This window comes from Ascidia mentula, chromosome 5 (genome assembly GCF_947561715.1).
Source record: "Ascidia mentula chromosome 5, kaAscMent1.1, whole genome shotgun sequence".
NCBI lineage: Eukaryota > Metazoa > Chordata > Ascidiacea > Phlebobranchia > Ascidiidae > Ascidia > Ascidia mentula.
This window is the reverse complement of record NC_138570.1, coordinates 6,574,763-6,593,202: the sequence shown is the minus strand read 5'-3', so window position 1 is coordinate 6,593,202 and position 18,440 is coordinate 6,574,763. Positions and strand designations below refer to the sequence as shown.

Sequence of the window (18,440 nt, the reverse complement as noted above, 5' to 3'; positions counted from 1 at the left end):
TCAGCCTAGACTCCAAACAATGTAACCGTAATTCTTCACGCCTCCGCTGATGCAAGAACGAATGAGGAACTTTTATCTTTTCTGGATTTATATTGCTGACTGGGTTTTGAAACTGTGTTTCAAATAGTCTGCAATCGATGGCAATTGATGTCAATTGTTCACTGCCTCAAGACCAAGTAAACATGTTTTTTAGCGACCGTTACCGCTCTGACGTCAGTAGTGCGTCATTCATGAATAAGGTTTTGGATTGTTTTTGAACCAAAAAACTTCAGAAAGGTTTTCGCAACTTGCCTTTCAATTTTTCGCTACTTGATGACATGAAAAAAATATATTTTGATTACCAGGTTTGAAGAAGTAAGGTAAGAGTCGCCGTGCCCACGCACAGAAACAGCATGCGTGACGAAGCGGAATTTCGCTGACGCAAAATTTCTCAAAACAATTGAAGCGTGCTGTGGCTGCAGGCATTTTGTTGTTGCACTGTTGAACACCGTTTGCATACGGGAATAAAGGCCGTTGGAAAGGTTTTCAATCAAACATCCAACAACGCCAAAATGCATCAACCGGACGGGTTGTTGAGGTCGGTGCAAATATAGCTGCGTGTGGGAATGTGCGTAGTGAATTACTTTTCGATCGACGGGTTTTCCAACGTTTGCAGGCCGGATCAACAGGAATCAATTGAGAATATGAAAGTCCGCGTTGAGAAGGACGAGGTCGTGGTAACTGACGTGTGGAACCCCGACGAGGTGGCCTGGAGCGGAAAAATTGATATATTTATCAAACGTTCGTTACAGCGTCTCCCTGCAATTTGAAGGAGAAGCTTTTCAAGAGAAATGCAATATTAAGAACTCAATGACGCTACGTGCCATTCAAAGCAGCTTCGGGTATTATGCTTGTTTTGCTTGTTTTTTGTTTTGACCACATCGGGGTTTCTGGACACGAATCACGATCAGGTTTTCTTCTAGATTTATGGGTCCGTTTAACAAGGTGGAAATCCGTGAGGGTGAAGAAAGCACTAAGGGGCCAAAATGACATTCTACTTTATTTTGTTCGACTTTTGCTGATCGTAGTGTTGTTAGGCCACGCGTGGTAGAAAAATCATAAAACCTCAATTTGCTACATGCGGTCACAGTACTGTACGACAAAATCGTGTGATTATGAGGTCTTTGAAGAAAACGCATGTTTTTGTCGTCGAGTGATAACAAAGCTCAGACCATAGTCAATAAAGAACTGTGAATAATTTCCATGTCTGCATGTTTGTTTTATGCGGTACAAGAAACGCAGAACCATTTCTAAACGCGCAAAATATAACAGAGTATATACCTTGCATGTAGCAAGACCGCATATCAGTATTTATATTAAAAAAGTTTCGCTCGCGGAAAATGCCCGCCTTGTACCCCTCTGTCACAGAGAAACTCAGTTACGTCACAAGGCAACCGGTGATGCATTGGGGTTGTTGTGATCATTGAAGTGTAACATTTTTAGTACCCTGTATCGTATGATTTCGCACCCTGTAAACATTCCAACGTTAATTGCACAGGAATGTGATTAGCCGCATTCTCTATATAACCACGGTTGCATTACCCAATGGAGAGTCTTACTTTGTACGTGTTATTGCTTGATGCTTCTATCGAATACAAGAATACAACAGGGGTCATGGGTCAATTTATGGTTGAATGAGCAGGAAGTCACGTGCTGTTGCCAGAGCGACTTTCAGCGTGTTTGTTGCAATTTTAGAGCATTTTTCCCCTTCTCAGTTAGCGAGTGATTTGGTGCTGGCTGCTGTGAAAAAGTTACTTGAAAAATCATCAAAATGTTTAAGGCGATGTAGCTCAAAATTTAATTACAGAAGTATAACTTAGTTTGTGATTTTATGTTAGGCCCGTCTCTTGTCTACGCATTCAGGTCAAAAAATTAAAATATATATATTTTAACTAAATAGGCTGCAAAAAGTTGATTTTGCGAAAAAATGAAATACAAAAACCTCCTTCAGTTTGCAATTAATGTTGGGCTCGACCCATTTCTATGCAATGGCCAAAAACTTTTCACAGGGAAGTTGCTTTGGTTGCCCCCTAGGACTGTTTTTGCTATCCTAAAGGACATAAGATCCTCCTAGAGGCTCCTCAGATCCTTGCTGTGTTTTGTCCGATGCAGCTGCAATCATTTGTTTATTCTCTTTGAATGGTACCGGTAGATCTTCATGGGTCACCGACCACAGGAATTGTTGTGGGCAAAAAGAGCAAATCACTCCGTATCTGATAACCTTCAAAACTTGATTTTGGGAATTTAATACTTATATGGGGCCTATAGGTAGTCGCCAAAATACGCATATACTTTGATTGAGACCTCCACATCGTAGGCAGTTCATAAATCGATGATGATAAAACGTAATGAACGACAACAAATAATTTATTTAAGTCGACGTGAGAGTTTTAGTTGTGCTCTGTGTTGCCATTAGGCTCTGGCCGAAACAAATGGTCTGTTCAGTTAAAATCTTTTTCTATGTACCAGGGGCGGGTTCTTGTTATTTTCTTGACAATAGTTAACGATCAGATTAACACCACTTTCATATGCCCTCGCATTTCGGAGTGTATTGCCACCTTGAATCTCGTAAAGTTTCCAATATAGCTGGTTTGCGTAGCTTCGTGAACAATTGCGAAATATTAGACTATTTAAACAGTAAGCAAACCCGGCAAAATGCTTTAAACTTCCGTGTGGGTCCAAAACTAGTTCGTTATTTGTGTTGGTTGCATAAACTTTGCTAGTGTTTGACTGCATATTGATATGCGAGACTTTGCTTGTCATATGTGCGACTACCACCAGCATCTTCCGACTGAACGCTACTTATCCACATATCCAATATCTATTTTTATTATGTATTATTGGTAAGATAAAGATACGATTTAATTGCTCAGGTAAGTATGTGTAACTGAATGAGAGATTACGTATTTACATTTAACGACTGGAAACCAGTTTATTTAAAGGCGTCGTGATTGTGTCATCTCAACCACATCCCTTAAACACCTTCTTCCTTAGTTTCTCGTGGTGCTCGCAAATGCGTTTGCGGATGCAATGTTTAGTTGAATACGGATCTTCGCATGTTTTTTTTTTTATTCGGTTACATTTTTTGATTCCAGGCGTCACCTCGATCCTGCTTTCCTCGTCTAGGTTGTAGAGATAACTGGGAAAAAAACATACGTAAACGAGTCAACCAAAAAACTCTGACGAATTTGTGGTCAGTTTTACACAAGCCAATCAAAGTAACATTAATCTTTACTGTTAATCAAGTTGGATTTTAGTTTTGATTAAAAGTATTTAAGGTAATGTAAAGCTACACGTTCTACGTATCCACATCCGTGCATGATCTTACCCAACAGATAAACTTAACTTGAAATCAGAAAACATTGCTTTAAATCTAATCTCTAAAGTGGACAGAATCTAGGTCCTGATGTGGCACTGTCTTAAAAACCAGCGAAAGCGATTATAGCGGATAGCAAATGTTTGAAACCAAGGGTTTCTGATTACCGTCAGTCGGTTTATATTTAAAATACGAAAATGCGATTTCGCCTACAAAGGCATCATCAGTGCTTTATTGCATTTTATTTGCAGAAACTGATGATGCCTTTGTAGGCGAAATCGATTTTTCGTATTTTAAATATAAACCGACTGACGGTAATCAGAAACACTTCGTTTCAAACATTAACATTGCTTTAATATCTTTACTTACGAGGTAACACCTTCGATAACTTTTCTCCGAGGTTCGTTTCCGTAAATAATCAGTTCCCGGTCTACTTTTATCAAATCTACCTAGGAACAAATATATACTCCATCTAAAATAGCTTTCAGCTAAGCAACCATTTCATCAATTTCTACACTTACCTTCTTTTTCGTTAAAGCATCGTCTTTGCAAAGATCAAAACAATTGTTACGAATTCGGAACGTTTTCGTTCCTGTTGCATTATCCACGCCTGAAAATGCCGCATATTGCAATGAAATGATGTAAATGTTGCAAAATTTAATCATTACCTGGCCATGGAGATGTCACTGCTGTCTCAGCATCAAACTCAACAAAATTTGGAGGATCATTTTTTCGAACTGCGATTACTTTCACATAGTGCATGTAATGTCTGAGAAAAAACATAGATAAGTGTTTTAATGATAATTATTATTTGGTTGCGGCATAAAATGTTTGTTTGCGCAGATCGTCTTTCTTTTCCGTTACCAAATCGTCTAGTATTATATTAACGGTAGACTGGAAATACTACATTTACAATGCAACTGACCTTTGACAAGCCTCAGCCTCCGTATCTGTACAGTTAGCTTTATTTGACTTGCATGTGTTATTATTTCCCAGACACTGCGTGTCTCTAAGCAAAGGGAGATACGTTACACCAATAAAATATAAGAAGGATTTTAGTTATGATTTAAGCTTACATTTGTGAAAGGGAAATGCATTTCGAATTTGTTGTGATTTCTTCTCGAGTTCTGCCAACATATGTTCGAAAAATAAATTAGAAAAGGATTTAATTTTAAGAAAAAACAACCTAAAATAGTAATCATTGACAAAAACCACATAAATTTAATTTGTGCATTTAGTTCACAAGTGTTATTGGTGACGTACATACACTCACACATATGCAACTTGTAACAAAACTATTCTTTATCCCTGGATTCAAAAAGAACAAATTAGACAAAATGTTTCACGTCTTGGTCTGAAACATTTCTTTCGCTGTGGTGAAAATAACAGTAATAATGCAGACAATATACCTGCATTTGGGACATCCGCCTTCGGCACATTTACATATTCTTCCCAATCTGTCACCCTCGTTGTTACAGGAGAATCGCAAGTTGGAAGAATTGTCGTTCACACTGTAAAACTTGGAACAGGATATCTGTTGAACAAAGTTTGGAAGTGTAACGGAGTTGACATTGATAACTGAACCATGCTCGCTTATTCACAACATTTTTGCGGCAGGAAATAGACGCTGTAAACATTTTGGCCAATTGGTGTAAACAGAGATTTTAAACAACAAAAACAAGGCGTTCACCTCGGGGTTGTAGTAGTCGTAGACTCGTATTCCAGCTGGTTGAACGTTTTGAACCACGCTGATTTGTTTTAGTTTGAAAGCCAAAACAGTGTCCGAATCATGTTGAATTTTGTTTAAGTAGAACTTCACCGAATTGTCCGTGATTTCGTAGCTGTCCACTGGACAAAAAGGTATAAGAGCATTTACTATTTTCATAAAATAAATAAAATGCCGCTGCAAAAGGAACTTTTAAATTTGAACAAAAAACAATCAGTATCCGTTATGCGCAGCGTGGAAAGTGTAGAAAGCACTATCGCTTGTGTTTCTACCTATGCCGTCAACTCTCTTGTCTCTCATCAGGTTCTCGATGGTGTCAGTAACAGCATAATATCCAGAAATAAGACCAACGTCAACAATTGACATTCCAGCTTCAGGGTTTTCTAGTTTGCGTATGTTGATCTGCAGTACAAACAACTTTTACCTACACCACATATATGGATACATATAACCCACTTTATGCAGGGTTTGCATTTGGTCCAACCCAACACACCTTCAGTGTTGCGACGCCTGCTTCAGGTTTTTCAAATGTGGCATCGATTTGAAACGGACACCTCGCTCCGTCCACGTTTTCTCGCCATATACAACGGTATGACATAGACGCCTCCCCAACACCTGAGGAATAAATTCAACATTTTGCATTTGCAGCAAATGCGCCGTATCGTAGTATCGTAGTAATGCAAATGACTCGGATATCCAAAATTATCGAAGTAAAATTGTGTTGTGCAGTGAAACAAAGTATCACCAAAACGGTGGTCATCATTCTACGGCATATAAGGGTATAGTCTTGTTTTTTTGGTATCCTATTGCGATAAGAACATTTGTTGCGATAAGTGGAGGCTCCCTGAATCTTTTGAAACATGTATTATTCAAAAGAATTTGAGTGCAAAATATTAACATAAAATTTTCATAAATTTTGAGACGAGCTCTGCAACTGGAAAATTCTTTGTACATTATGAATGACTATGTGTTTTGTCCAATATCTCATTCGTAGACACAAGTTTAAAGTTTCTCAGGAAACTATATTTTGTGAAAGTTTTTTATTCTCCTTCACTTTGATAAAATTTCGGAAAAAACCTATTATTAATCCGATAAACCGCAAAAATATCGAAAAACCAACCAGTCACGTGAACATTGATGGGTAACCCAATGAATTTTTGTGGTACTTCGATATCACGTTGAGGAATTTCATTTGTATCGTTGAGATGAATAGTTGTTGCGTAATTCCAAGGCGTGTCGGGGTCGGCATACGTGAGTGTCACGTCCATGTTTGTGGGGGGTGGTTCCTGGTTCTGAGTAGAAAGACATTTAATGTTTTAATTCATGCGCCAAAGTATAAATAAAAAAATTGCACAAACTTACACATAGAATAGGCAACATATTGCGAGAGAAATTCTGTGCCATACCGGCTATTTGTAACATAAAAATAATTTTACGTTTTCAGACCAACAAGTGAAAAAAATTTACAAATTGTAGTTGTTCGCCACCAAAAACGACATCCTAACCTAATTCATAACATCTCAATTAAATTCAACGAAGTGACAAACGTAAATCCGATTTCTGCTCGAAAAACCCGCGTGCTTATTTTTTCATGAAGGACGATGGTAACCGTGACTATTGTACGAAAATGAGCGGAAAGTGTTTCTAGTTGCTTCGACAGCAAAAAACACTTGACTTGCAATTCTGTGAATCCATTTCATGTATTCAGCGAACGCTTGAAGGGCCATGACAGTGTCTTGAGTTGTTTGAGATCCTCCAAAACTGTTGCGTTGTTCGACAAGCCACATCGCCATCTTCCGGACGCGTCGTAAATCTTCTGCTGGCACTGAAAATCAGTTGCATGTGATTAAGTGTTTTTGGTATTACTGGGTACTGGTTTAATGTAGCAAATGACTATACATTAATATTTTTACTGTACAGGAGAAGTAGATAACCTGCTTCTGATAGTTAACAAGTGAAACTTTGAGCTTGCTTACATACCTTGGTCGGTTAAGTGAGAAATTTCTGCAAGTAGTGCGTATGATGTTGTTTCCACTTTGCCAGCTTGACCTCCGGCTGCCAGACAGTATATATGTTCTGCATTTTCTGTGCACATCCCCCGAAGTCTGATGCAAAAGAAATACATGAACTTTGAGCTTGCAGCTTGCAGCTGGCCTTTGATTTTATTACTTAAATGTCTGTTGCTAAAACAGGCAGCTCTTTTCCTTAAGCCCAAAACGCGGCCATGTTGGATACATATTTATATTTTCCATACAAAACATTGGCTGTATTTGTTTAAGTGACATTTTGCTGCAATGGGGTAATTTAATTACCTACCTCATTATCCAAGCATTGGCAAAATCCGAGTGACTGACAGCCAAGCCATATGCCGTCACAGCTGTTGCGTAAACGTTGTTCATCAATGTAGTAGTTTGGTTATTTAAATATCGTAATGCCTTTTCTTTTTTTAAGCGAATTTGCTCCACTAGAGCCGGGCATGCCGGTGCTGCACGTTGTTCGGCTATAACAAGTGTGGCTGCCACGTACGCCGTCATCGCAATTTCTCCCTCGACCAAACCCTGTAAAAATAATCTATTTGCCCTAAACGTTGGGCAAATTTCCATGATTTTAGACAAAACAGTCGAAAACATTTTTCGAATAATCTTTTTGATGACAAATTTTTGGAACTTAAAAAAATGCAGCCAGCCAAAAATGGCCACAAACCAGTTTGATTGCAAATTGGCAACAAGAATTAACATAACGTAACTGAAGCTTCAAAGCAAAACAAACTTGTTTCTCCCTTGACTTTAACAGGTATTATTTATTATTTTTGTTACATGAAAGCGATGTTGATGTCACGTCCCGCCGAGCTTACGATAAACATGTTTAAAAGAATTTGGATGCTTTTTTCAATTAATTAAGCAAAACTAACGTCCATTTCGCGATGAATCAAACTGTAGCTTTCGATGAATTGGCCGTCAGGGCGTTGCTGTTCCAGCAACCACTCGAGGGACGAACAAATCGGCTGCGGGTCTAAGTCCTGGTAGATATCACGAGCCTCGAGGAAAACTCGATCCACGAACGCATTTAACCTAAAATACAATGAAATGTATTTTTTATACAGGCTAGATAGTCTATGAGGATTTTATTAGACATGTGTGTGTGTGTGTGTGGGTTTTGGGTGGATGTATTTGGAAACATACTGCTCTACCGGACAGACTGATTTTATACCACAGTCCATTACAAAATGTAAAACTTTTCCGCAAAAGCAGCCACTCATGGCACCAACACAGAATTCAACACTGGGTGCTCACCAAACACTAGGTGGACTACCATTCCACACAGCCCAACCTCGTTTGTCGCTGTCTGATCTCCAACCTAATTCGATGCCATAACCTTGAAATCGCATAATGAACGAGTTATAGTTCAAGATCCGAACAGCTTTATGCAATTTTTATACGATTTGTTTTTTTAAATAATCTTAAATACCTTATATAAATTATGTATATTATAATTTGCCGTTATTTGTGACAACACAATCACTTCTGCAATGGCGATGCCACGAATACCTTGCTTTATGTATGAGATGACTTGTGCTTCTTCGTGGCCGTTGGACTGCACCACGTTTGTGGCAAGTCGGTATTTATGTATATAAACGATAGGAGCCGTCCTGATCATGTTTTGCTCCCCGCAGTATGCTGGCATGTTGATGAGAGACTGGAGGTTGTTGTACCTTTTTCTAACAGGATCCGGAACGGCAATTGGACCCAACACGTTAGCTGCAATATACAGGTAACGTGATGAGGGTAATTCACGGCGACAATACAAATGAGAAAACATTTTATTTGCATTTGTGTTCGTTCGTCCTACTCACCATACGCGTGGATCCAACATTCCCGGGTTTTTGGTTCAAACCCATCGTCAGGAACTTCAAGATGAATTATTCTGTTTGCTGGCGGCGCCAAAACGAAACTTTTCGAGCTTTCGCTTAGTAAACCGCTCGGCTAAGAAAAGCATTGTGTTATTTCCAAATATCGTCGCTCATGCAAACACACGTAATTTACGTTATACCTCCACAAGTAAATGCTTGACAATGTGGTCGATGCCGTCTGCGAAACTGACAGTCATTTCAATTCTGACCCCACGTGTATCATTAGGAATCTTGATGGGCATTACCGTAAAATAGGAGGACTTGACAGAATTGCCCAAGACCCTCAATGTAGAAATGTGTCTATGCTTATCTACAAAGTCGTAGTGAAAATACTGTTTGTTGCATGGAAAAACTTACTTGCCGGAAACAAAGAGAACTTACTTGCTAGAAACCGGGAGCACAACTCTTCGCCATGACTCATACGTACCTCAACCTGAGCACAGATTTATCACACTTTAACTTCGAAAAGATGACTATTTAACTTTAAACAAACCTCAATTTCTCCAGGAAGGTAGTTAAATACGGCGTAACGAATACTGGCCTGCTCCATTAAGCGAACAGAATAGGGTAGATAAAGTTGAATAAAGACTTCCTTAAATACGGCAACTTTGGAGGGTTTAGCTATACAAAAACCTAGTGAAGACAACAGAAATTATGTTGCTTAATAATTTTAAGTTCAAAAATGAATTCTTGTTCAATTAGTAAACACTATTTAAACAATATGTTAATATTTGTATGTGCAAAGCAATTGTACGAAGAAAAATAACAAATTACAAAGAGCACGGTTACGCCAGAAGAAAAAGTTAGGCACCTTGGTCGCTTGAGCTGAACGCCGTAAATTCAAATGTGCTTATACTTCCTGAAGATTTCAGACTTTCGCTTTTCCAAATACCATCGGCGCTATACAAAAATATAAGAACAATGTGGCATATAGAATCTTGTCACAATAAAAGGATGAATCAGCAAACGAGGCGGTCGTTAACCGCAAGTAAAGTGAAAAAATTAATATTAGACTAACTTTAAACTGTTCGTAATCCACTGCCAGTTTTCATGAAAGTTACTTCGCTGCATCGCCTTTCCCATGGCGTTGATAATGTTTGGTGCAGCGTTTGATCGAGCTAAAGTTCGTCTAAACGAACAAAAACAAATTTTCACATAGAAATTGAAATTTCTTCGCAGTGAGATATCGGTACATATTTTATACTTGTTCATGCTCACCTGTCTTCGGAAACCTGCGTCTCATTACAAGCGAGTTCAAATATTTCGGCACATTCTTCACCCTTACTACACAAAACCCTATCTTTTCGTTTCCGGCAGTCTTCCTCTCCAAGGCTTGGTATTGTCCCACTGAGCTGGCATTCGGCCAAAAGAACTTCCCTGTCCGCGGCTGAAATTACATACGGTAAATGCAAAGAGGAACTCGCAACCATACAGACACCCCATACCAATGGCTGCGTTGGTATCTTCGTTGTTTGGGGCTTGTCGCCTTTTTCTTGGTACGGGTTGGTCACATGTAGGGTGGGAATACCATTTTGGTCGAATGAGTTTGTTGACCAAGAAAATACCAGCCTCCTGCAAATGTAGTTCGTCATAATATTTTTTATCACATGAAAATCACAAAAATCGTAAAATGTCCCTGGAAATTATTTGTTTCCTTATGCTAGCATGCAAGACAACTTCCTAATTGTGTTAATAACAATATGGGCCAGTATATTTATACTCAGAACTTCCTAATTGTTTGTAATTACGACAGTATTGACGAGCCACAACACATAGCCTCCAATAGTTTTTTTGTAATATCCTTACCTCAAAAACATCCCTGCTATCGCTACCGCCCTCTCGCGAGCAAGCGTTGTCATACTCCTCCATCTTGTTCCACATGACATCCCGTGTCAGACGACTCCCGTTATATACATAGTAAGCCGCCCGATCAACGGCTGACAAATGAAATCGTGCGTTTGGATTGCCTGTAAAAACTAGTATTAAAGAAACCAACTGGGAAGGTTCCAGCATATAAGGTAATTGTTAATACCGCGAACTGTAATCTCAACAGGGTTTTCCGGTGCAACAATTGCAGGAGATATTTGAACTTCCAACTCCTGAAAAGCAAATTTTTAATAAATTTGCACGTGTTATTTAAACACTTCGGCGCATACATTTCCGCCGCACACGTCGGTCACATCAAACCACACGGAATTGGACACCAGCTCGTTTCCGCGCATGTAGTAAGCTACCAAGCGAGCGGAAGGTACCATCTGATGTGTAACTTCAATATCCCACGCTCTATCCCCCTGTCGACCCTGTACCGGCATTACCCCACTAGATACAACTTGGCCTTTCGAAACGATCTGCGAAGGAAACGTTTTTGTGTGTTGCGAAAAGTGGCATGTAAAAGTTTATGCACTTACGAAATACCGCACACTATCTGTGACGTCAGGAGGTTCAAATCTAAATCTGGCGTTTGAAGGACGGCCAACAACAGCGAGGCTAGAGCAAAAAAACTTTGTAAAAATTGAAAAACCAATTAATTTTATTTTCGAATTTACCTGTTCATGCTTACAGACATCAATGCGTTTCCACGATGTTTTTGAACAGTGAAGTTGGTTGAGTATTGATCTGCTTCGGCGAGACCCTCTTTGTTTGTGGTTAGCTGCAAAAAGCCGGTCATTTAGCCTTTGAGTACTTATGCGACCTACTAAAAGGACCATATACATATTACAATCGTTTGCATAGAAAATGGCTGAACAAAGTATTGTGGTTTATAGCGAGTAATACTGACTGACATACATTGCACGATGTCATGGACCGTAAAGGTTTTTGTTGTTCGTATAAATTTTGGACTTTGCTACTCGGTGAAATGCATTGTCCCGTGATAAATGTACAAACCCTGCACGATAACTGCAGAATACGACAAATGTGCCTATATCTGCCGTTGAAACGGGTACAATCAGTAAAAAAATATTATTTCAATGTGGATTGAAACAACAACTACAGTATCAAAAAGTACTTGCCGTGATGATCATCTCGTCTACGTTGGTATGATCGAAATCTGTTCGTATTTGCCCGTGTTCATTCGAAGGTCTCCTTTTCAGCTGTTGACCAACTTTGATTTCGGGCCATGCTGGTCACACAAATCATAATCCAAAAGGCAGTCAAGTCAGAACACATTGTGACCAGCAGATTATTACAACAACTTTAGAATTTCGTGAAAGTGGTCCATGCATTTATTTGCGCGTTCTTTTGTGAAAAGGAGAGTGAAATAGGTATTACCTGTTATTAAAACTAAAATGTCGGGTATGGGTTGTCGGGTAACTACATCCAAGACATCCGCCTGAAAAACATACACGCCAGAAAATGGATTTGATGGGAAACATTACTGTTTTAACAACGCATACAGTAGTAAAATGTTGTATTCTTGTATTCGAAAGAAGCGTCAGGCAATAACACGTAAAAATTAAGCCTGTCCATTGGGTAATACAACCGTGGTTAGTTAAGAATCCGGCTTATCACATTCCTATGCAATCAACGTTGGAATGTTTACAGGGTGCGAAATCATACGGTACAGGCGTACGAAAAATGTTACACTTCAATGATCAAAAAAACACGTTTATTCTTTTTCCTTGGTAGAAAGACAGCGGAAGGTATAGATTGGAATGTTACTACAGTATGTGCAAAAAAAATATGCTTGGTACTTTTTTTGACTCTTTGATTGTCTCTCTGCTACTTGAGCTATTTATGGAAAACCACGCGAGGTTCAGTAACGTACCTTAACTTCGTAAACGATCCCCGGGGTAAAATATCGCGAACTTCGGTCGGTCACGATAAGGTATGGAGATCTCGTGAAGCGAATGCCGGAAACAATAGCTGACTCATAAATGCTTTCTGCCTTTCCTGAAAGCAAAAATGCTGTTTAGGTGATATTATTGTTACTATGGTAATGTTAATGTTGTACATTTTTTAGCATAAAAGTCTTGCATGGTAAAATAATTTATTTTATGATAAGCAATGTGGAGCCAATAATATGAATTGTGTATAAGCTGCAGACCTTTTAGGTCGAAACAGTGGCCATCTGTCTGCAGCTTATACACAATTCATATTATTGGCTCCACATTGCTTATCATATGATTATTGTGACACGGGGCCTGACGGCACTATTGGTTGAGCTTGCTTGGCCGTAGTGTTTCCACCTTGTTTGCTCCGTAAGGTTGCACCTAGTTTGGTGCCCAACGGATGACGGTGACTGTATAGTCACCACAAAGTGGAAGTCTTTGCTTGGCCGTTTGGTCAGCAAAGTCGTCTGATAGTCACACCAGCTGCACTGATGAGACCTTTTAGGTCGAAACAGTGGCCATCTGTCTGCAGCTTATACATAATTTATTTTAATTTGCACAAATTAGATTTGCGGCAGTGTTTTAAGTTTTGAGATGGTGTTTTATACCAGTAACTGAAACTTCCACAGTAAGAGAAGCGCCTTCGTCGGCCAGGCTATGCAAAGTTTCCCCTGCTTCTAAGGAGTTCTCTACAGCACTTATAGGAATGTTGAATATATGTCCTCCATTTCTGATTATTTTCTACATAGGAAAATATTTGGTTGTTTTAAACAACTTTTAAGCAAAGAAACTTGCTACGCATCATGGAACAATTTGTACCCTTTGTGTAAGTTCTTCCGGATCTCGGTATATTTCAGTGGTATAGGGTACTTCACTGTTCCGTTTCAGTTTTACGGTAATGAAGTAGAAGCCTGTAACCTTCTTGCCGTAGCTGTATTCCGCTCGTATTTCACCATTTATCGATGGTTGTGTGGGCAATACGTAGTGATGTTCCATTTGCACTTTCACGTTGAAGGTGGGCAACTCTAAAAACGTGAAACAATTGATTCTGACTGATTTACATCAATCAGTTTCTAGGTTACTTACCATATCTATCGACAAGGAACGTTGTTTCGCTGTTGATACCCAACGTCTATTCAAAAATATATGACTATTGTGTTTTGACCTGGCGAATTAATTTAGTTTAATGACAGTTTTTACTTACAGGAACGGAAGCTTCGATGAACCATTTTCCAATTAAAGGAACAGGTGGAACCGCGTACTCATGACTAATGAATTGTTGTCTACTGGTGGTTATTGTTTTTCTGTCGACGCCTATTTTACCGGTTCCACCCGCCTCTTCTGGTGTCTGTTAAACAATATTTTTGCAAAGATACATGTTTTGCTGCTCAATTGTAGCATTTTATATCGTTTGCGTTTCCTAGCAGTAAGTGTTGCATAAAAAACTTTTCAAGATTTAACGAGAATTCCAATTGAATGATTGTTACAGAACGAGCGGACTATTATGGATTTGTTTTACTGTGCCGAAAGAGATCACCATTGCATTACTAGAGCAACTCTCACCCTAATAACGATGTCGACGTCTATATCCTGGCTGGGCATCAGGTTTTGGTCGGTTAACGCTGCTATGATCTTTACCGTATCGCCGGGCCTGCAACAACAAATAGTTAGAGGCTCGGGAGACAGCTTATGTGTAGGTCACACAACAGTCACGCACCTGTATGCGGGTCGATCCGTGGTCAAGAACACGTAACCGCTTGTATCATTAAGAAGGATTGGGATTGATTCTTCAAAGTCCTCGTTGGAGTTTGTAACGGCGATATGAAGTTCGACGTACGAGTTGCGGAACCGTCGCTCTTCAACAAGCTGTTCTTCGTTCACCTGAAAAAAACTCGATATATAACCAAAGAAAGGATGTTGCTTCGCCGTGGCCATTTTGCCTCATAATGAATGGTTTGAATTGGCAACATGAACAACAACATCAAAAGTTCAAAAAGTAGACATATTTTAAAAACTCATCAAGATAGGTTTGTTTTATCATTAGTTTAGATACACTCTACAGGAGTATATTACCTTTATTTCCAACTATGTTAATTGCCGTAAACGTGTAATAAAAAATCGTAATTTACAAGTAACCTGTAATAAAATAATATTGGTCGAATTTTTTGTGCCTTATGTTATAGAGCTGGCAACTAGTCGTTTGTCTTTGTTGAACCTTACTGTAAATTCAAGTTCCAATGGTCGTTCCACATTCACGTCCTGACGCTGAGTGCGACTAATCGTGTCCAAGCGTCTCGGAAGGGTCTAAAAATTACATCTGTAAAAAAAGTCTAAAAATTTAAAAACTTAAAAAATGATACCTGTAGTGTGGCTTCTACAGTTGCTGTACCCGAGTAACCATGAAAGTTAAGAACCACATTGTTTTGAGAACCAACACGGAATTCTTTTGCTCCAACAATAGTGTGATCGCGACTGAAAAAGCAAAGTTAATGACTTCGACTTTTCAACAAAAGATAAATCGTAAATAAACGGTTATGATTGGGGTTGCTGACAGTTCATTTGTCCCGAGCCCAAGTTGCTACAAAGCCATTAAAATTTGTAAAAACACCACATGACAACACCAAAAGTGCAGCTTTGCATGACTAAATACTCGCATGTTTAACACATTATACGCACGAGTTCTCCATAATTTATTCTCAAAACATTTTAAATTCACGCGAAGGCCAATTTGTACTTACCCAAAGGCTGTTGATGAAAATAGACAAATCGTTAATAATGATACCAACATATTTATGCTTAAAGGCACATGGCCCATTTGAATGATATATTTTAACTAAAAAACAAATAAGAGAAAATATAAATTCTGCTTTGGTTCAGCCTAGACTCCAAACAATGTAACCGTAATTCTTCACGCCTCCGCTGATGCAAGAACGAATGAGGAACTTTTTTCTTTTCTGGGTTTATATTGCTGACTGGGTTTTGAAACCGTGTTTCAAATAGTTTGCAATCGATGGCAATTGATGTCAATTTTTCACTGCCTCAAGACCAAGTAAACATGTTTTAACGACCGTTACCGCTCTGACGTCAGTAGTGCGTCATTCACGAATAAGGTTTTGGATTGTTTTTAAACCAAAACACTTCAGAAAGTGCGAAATGGTTTTTGGTTTTCGCGACTTGCATTTCATATTTTCACTACTTGATGACATGAAAAAAATATATTTTGATTACCAGGGGCGGCATGATGAGAAGTACCTCGTTCGTTAAACCATCGAACTCGCTAAAACAGACATTAGCGAGGCGTTTACGAGCGAGGAACTCGGTACGAAAAATGGTCACATCTCGTTAGGGCCTCGTACAAAGGCGCAAAGAAAACGAGAGAATGCAACACTTTTCAGGGGAAAGGGACCTGTTCTGAATGCGAGTTGCGTAATTTGGCATAACTTGCGCATATGCGGTATAGAATATTGAATTTACCCCACATTTTTTGTTCGTTTACATTATTAAGTTTACGATAACATGAGACCGAAATCACAAATCAAATTGTTGCTTTGGTTTTAGGCTTAACAGTTAAGCAAATGTCCTAACATTGTACTGATCAATCTCATTTTTAACTGTTATAAAAATTTATAAATTAAATTAAAATTTTACCACACATTGCGAGTTATTTAAATCATTTACACGCCGGAAACGTACGATAGGTATTAAAATACTCTAGTCTCCCAATTTATATTGTCAAAATTTTTAAAAATGCACAAGTTGAGAAATATCGTCAGAAAATTTACAATTGGCTATATTGTATTTACTTAGACGTTATGAAAAACAAACCATGCAAAATTGACACTAATATATACTCGAATGGTGTGGTTCTCTGGATCGTTTTCACAACGATGATTATTTTTGTAAAAATATGTTGTTTTGCTGTTAAATACCCTATATTTTAAAGCTTTTAGAAATCTTCACAAAAATATTAAAACATACTGCAAATGCAGGCAAGCAAAATTAAACTATTACCCCCAAGTGAAACATATCCCATGAATACTTGGTTATTTTTTATAACAAATAATTGCACAATATGCTGCCGTAATGCAGTTTTTCGACAAAAATGAGTTTAGCGAGTGGTCTGAGATCCTCGTTAGTTAGCGAGGATCTTAACGAGAATCGCTTAGCGATAACTCGAGGTTTTGCGTCAATAGCGAGCTCGCTAAACTTAACGAGGTGTGCTCATCATGCCGCCCCAGGTTTGAAGAAGTTAGGTAAGTCGCCGTGCCCACGCACAGAAACAGCATGCGTGACGAAGCGGAATTTCGCTGACGCGTCATTTCAGGAAGTAGTTGACGCGTGCTGTAGCTGCAGGCATTCTGTTGTTGCACTGTTGAAAACCGTTCGCATTTGAGAATCAAGACCGTTGGAAAAGTTTTCAATCAAACATCCAACAACTCCAAAATGCATCAACCGGACGCCGAAGGGTTGTTGAGGTCGGTGCAAATATAGTTGCATGTGGGAATGTGCGTAGTGAATTACTTTTCGATCGACGGGTTTTCCAACGTTCGCAGGCCGGATCAACAGGAATCAATTGAGAATATGAAAGTCCGCGTTGAGAAGGACGAGGTCGTGGTAATTGACGTGCGAAACCCCGACGAGGTGGCCCGGAGCGGAAAAATTGCGGCCAAGCGCTGGATGAACATTCCTTTGCCCGAACTAGGTATGAGCTGGTGTGCGATTGCTTTTGCGATTGCTTTTTGCTGCATGCGCGCAAACTCAACAACGTCGTTTGCAGAAAGCGCTCTGCAATTGAATGGAGAAGATTTCCAAAGAAAGTACAACATCCCCAAACCAACGTCCAGCGGCGCAGAGGTTGTGTTTAACTGCGGAAAGGGTGGTAGGGCAACCAAAGCTGTGCTGAAGGCCAATGAATTAGGATTTGACAAGTATGTACCAAGGGCCCTGTAAATGTTTAACATATTTGGTTCTGCGTCGCATCGTAAACCACCAGCTTTTTTAATCACAATCAATGCTGTTGTGTTTACTTACAGGGTTAAAAACCTCGATGGAGGGCAGAGCACATGGAAGAGGTCTTTTTAATCAGAATCCGTTTCAAGCAAGAAATGCAAAATTCACTTATCATGCTGTTTTGATCCGTTGTTGCTTTTCTCGTTGACATAACTTAAACACACCTTTTTATTTTGTGGTGTTAACTGCCCTTCAACAATACAACCAAGGCATTTACATGGTCGTTTTTATGTTGGTCCTTTAATCTCTTTGACAACAAATTTTGCAACAAAAGTACATGTCAAGGAGCAATGAAGCAATTGGCCACCATGCCAATGTACGAGTTGCCAATCAAATCCGCAGTTTTCTTATGTTTTTAGATCATATGAGAGTTTTCACAGAAAAAATGTCCTTTACTTGTAACAGAGAAGCAAGCGGATAATAGATCACGAGGCACACCTAATTGCCGAAACTGTTACTGGATATCTATAATCATAATTATGTGGTGTGTTGTTTTTATGTAGGCCAAATCTGAACACAATGGACAAATTGCCGGAGAATGTATGATGTACACTACAATGTGAATTAAGTTTTGTTGATGGTAATTTCTATTGCATTTGGTTAATAGTT

The 18,440-nt window shown here is 39.1% G+C and overlaps 2 protein-coding genes and 1 long non-coding RNA gene across 3 annotated transcripts; 2 read left to right on the top strand and 1 right to left on the bottom strand.

The window, feature by feature from the left end:
* Positions 1-12: 12 nt before the first annotated feature.
* LOC145903911 (uncharacterized) lies at positions 13-3,013 on the top strand. Its single transcript, XR_014402700.1, has 2 exons — positions 13-577; positions 656-3,013. It is a non-coding gene; the product is annotated as an uncharacterized LOC145903911 (long non-coding RNA).
* LOC145903877 (A.superbus venom factor 1-like) lies at positions 2,860-15,688 on the bottom strand. The gene is made up of 42 exons (XM_082992061.1): positions 15,560-15,688; positions 15,182-15,293; positions 15,042-15,125; positions 14,539-14,702; positions 14,385-14,472; positions 14,026-14,169; positions 13,908-13,953; positions 13,641-13,846; positions 13,430-13,562; positions 12,758-12,882; positions 12,262-12,322; positions 12,003-12,112; positions 11,538-11,641; positions 11,400-11,478; positions 11,148-11,339; positions 11,024-11,090; positions 10,798-10,958; positions 10,437-10,563; positions 10,210-10,378; positions 10,010-10,120; positions 9,803-9,891; positions 9,485-9,624; positions 9,373-9,424; positions 9,132-9,301; positions 8,935-9,064; positions 8,630-8,839; positions 8,375-8,456; positions 7,993-8,152; positions 7,398-7,639; positions 7,062-7,186; positions 6,761-6,906; positions 6,202-6,373; positions 5,575-5,696; positions 5,354-5,483; positions 5,046-5,203; positions 4,765-4,889; positions 4,432-4,482; positions 4,281-4,364; positions 4,024-4,124; positions 3,877-3,965; positions 3,725-3,804; positions 2,860-3,178 (listed from the first exon to the last, which is right to left on the bottom strand). The coding sequence occupies exons 1-42, from the start codon at positions 15,634-15,636 to the stop codon at positions 3,001-3,003; spliced, it is 5,196 nt and encodes a 1,731-aa protein (XP_082848187.1). The 5' UTR covers positions 15,637-15,688; the 3' UTR covers positions 2,860-3,000.
* A 1,465-nt stretch (positions 15,689-17,153) lies between these two features.
* On the top strand, positions 17,154-18,047 carry LOC145903907 (thiosulfate sulfurtransferase/rhodanese-like domain-containing protein 3). The gene is made up of 4 exons (XM_082992093.1): positions 17,154-17,296; positions 17,375-17,523; positions 17,599-17,749; positions 17,855-18,047. Exons 1-4 carry the CDS (start codon positions 17,265-17,267, stop codon positions 17,901-17,903), a joined length of 381 nt encoding a protein of 126 aa, XP_082848219.1. The 5' UTR covers positions 17,154-17,264; the 3' UTR covers positions 17,904-18,047.
* Positions 18,048-18,440: the final 393 nt, after the last annotated feature.

Coding starts and splice junctions, on each gene's coding strand:
- LOC145903877 (XM_082992061.1), bottom strand. CDS start 15,636: ATGGGCCATGTGCCTTTAAGCATAAATATGTTGGTATCATTATTAACG. Junction 8,840..8,934: donor ATGTTGGATCCACGCGTATG/GTGAGTAGGACG, acceptor TGTATATTGCAG/CTAACGTGTTGGGTCCAATT. Junction 6,907..7,061: donor TTCTCACTTAACCGACCAAG/GTATGTAAGCAA, acceptor ACTGATTTTCAG/TGCCAGCAGAAGATTTACGA.
- LOC145903907 (XM_082992093.1), top strand. CDS start 17,265: ATGCATCAACCGGACGCCGAAGGGTTGTTGAG. Junction 17,297..17,374: donor GACGCCGAAGGGTTGTTGAG/GTCGGTGCAAAT, acceptor CAACGTTCGCAG/GCCGGATCAACAGGAATCAA. Junction 17,750..17,854: donor AATGAATTAGGATTTGACAA/GTATGTACCAAG, acceptor GTTTACTTACAG/GGTTAAAAACCTCGATGGAG.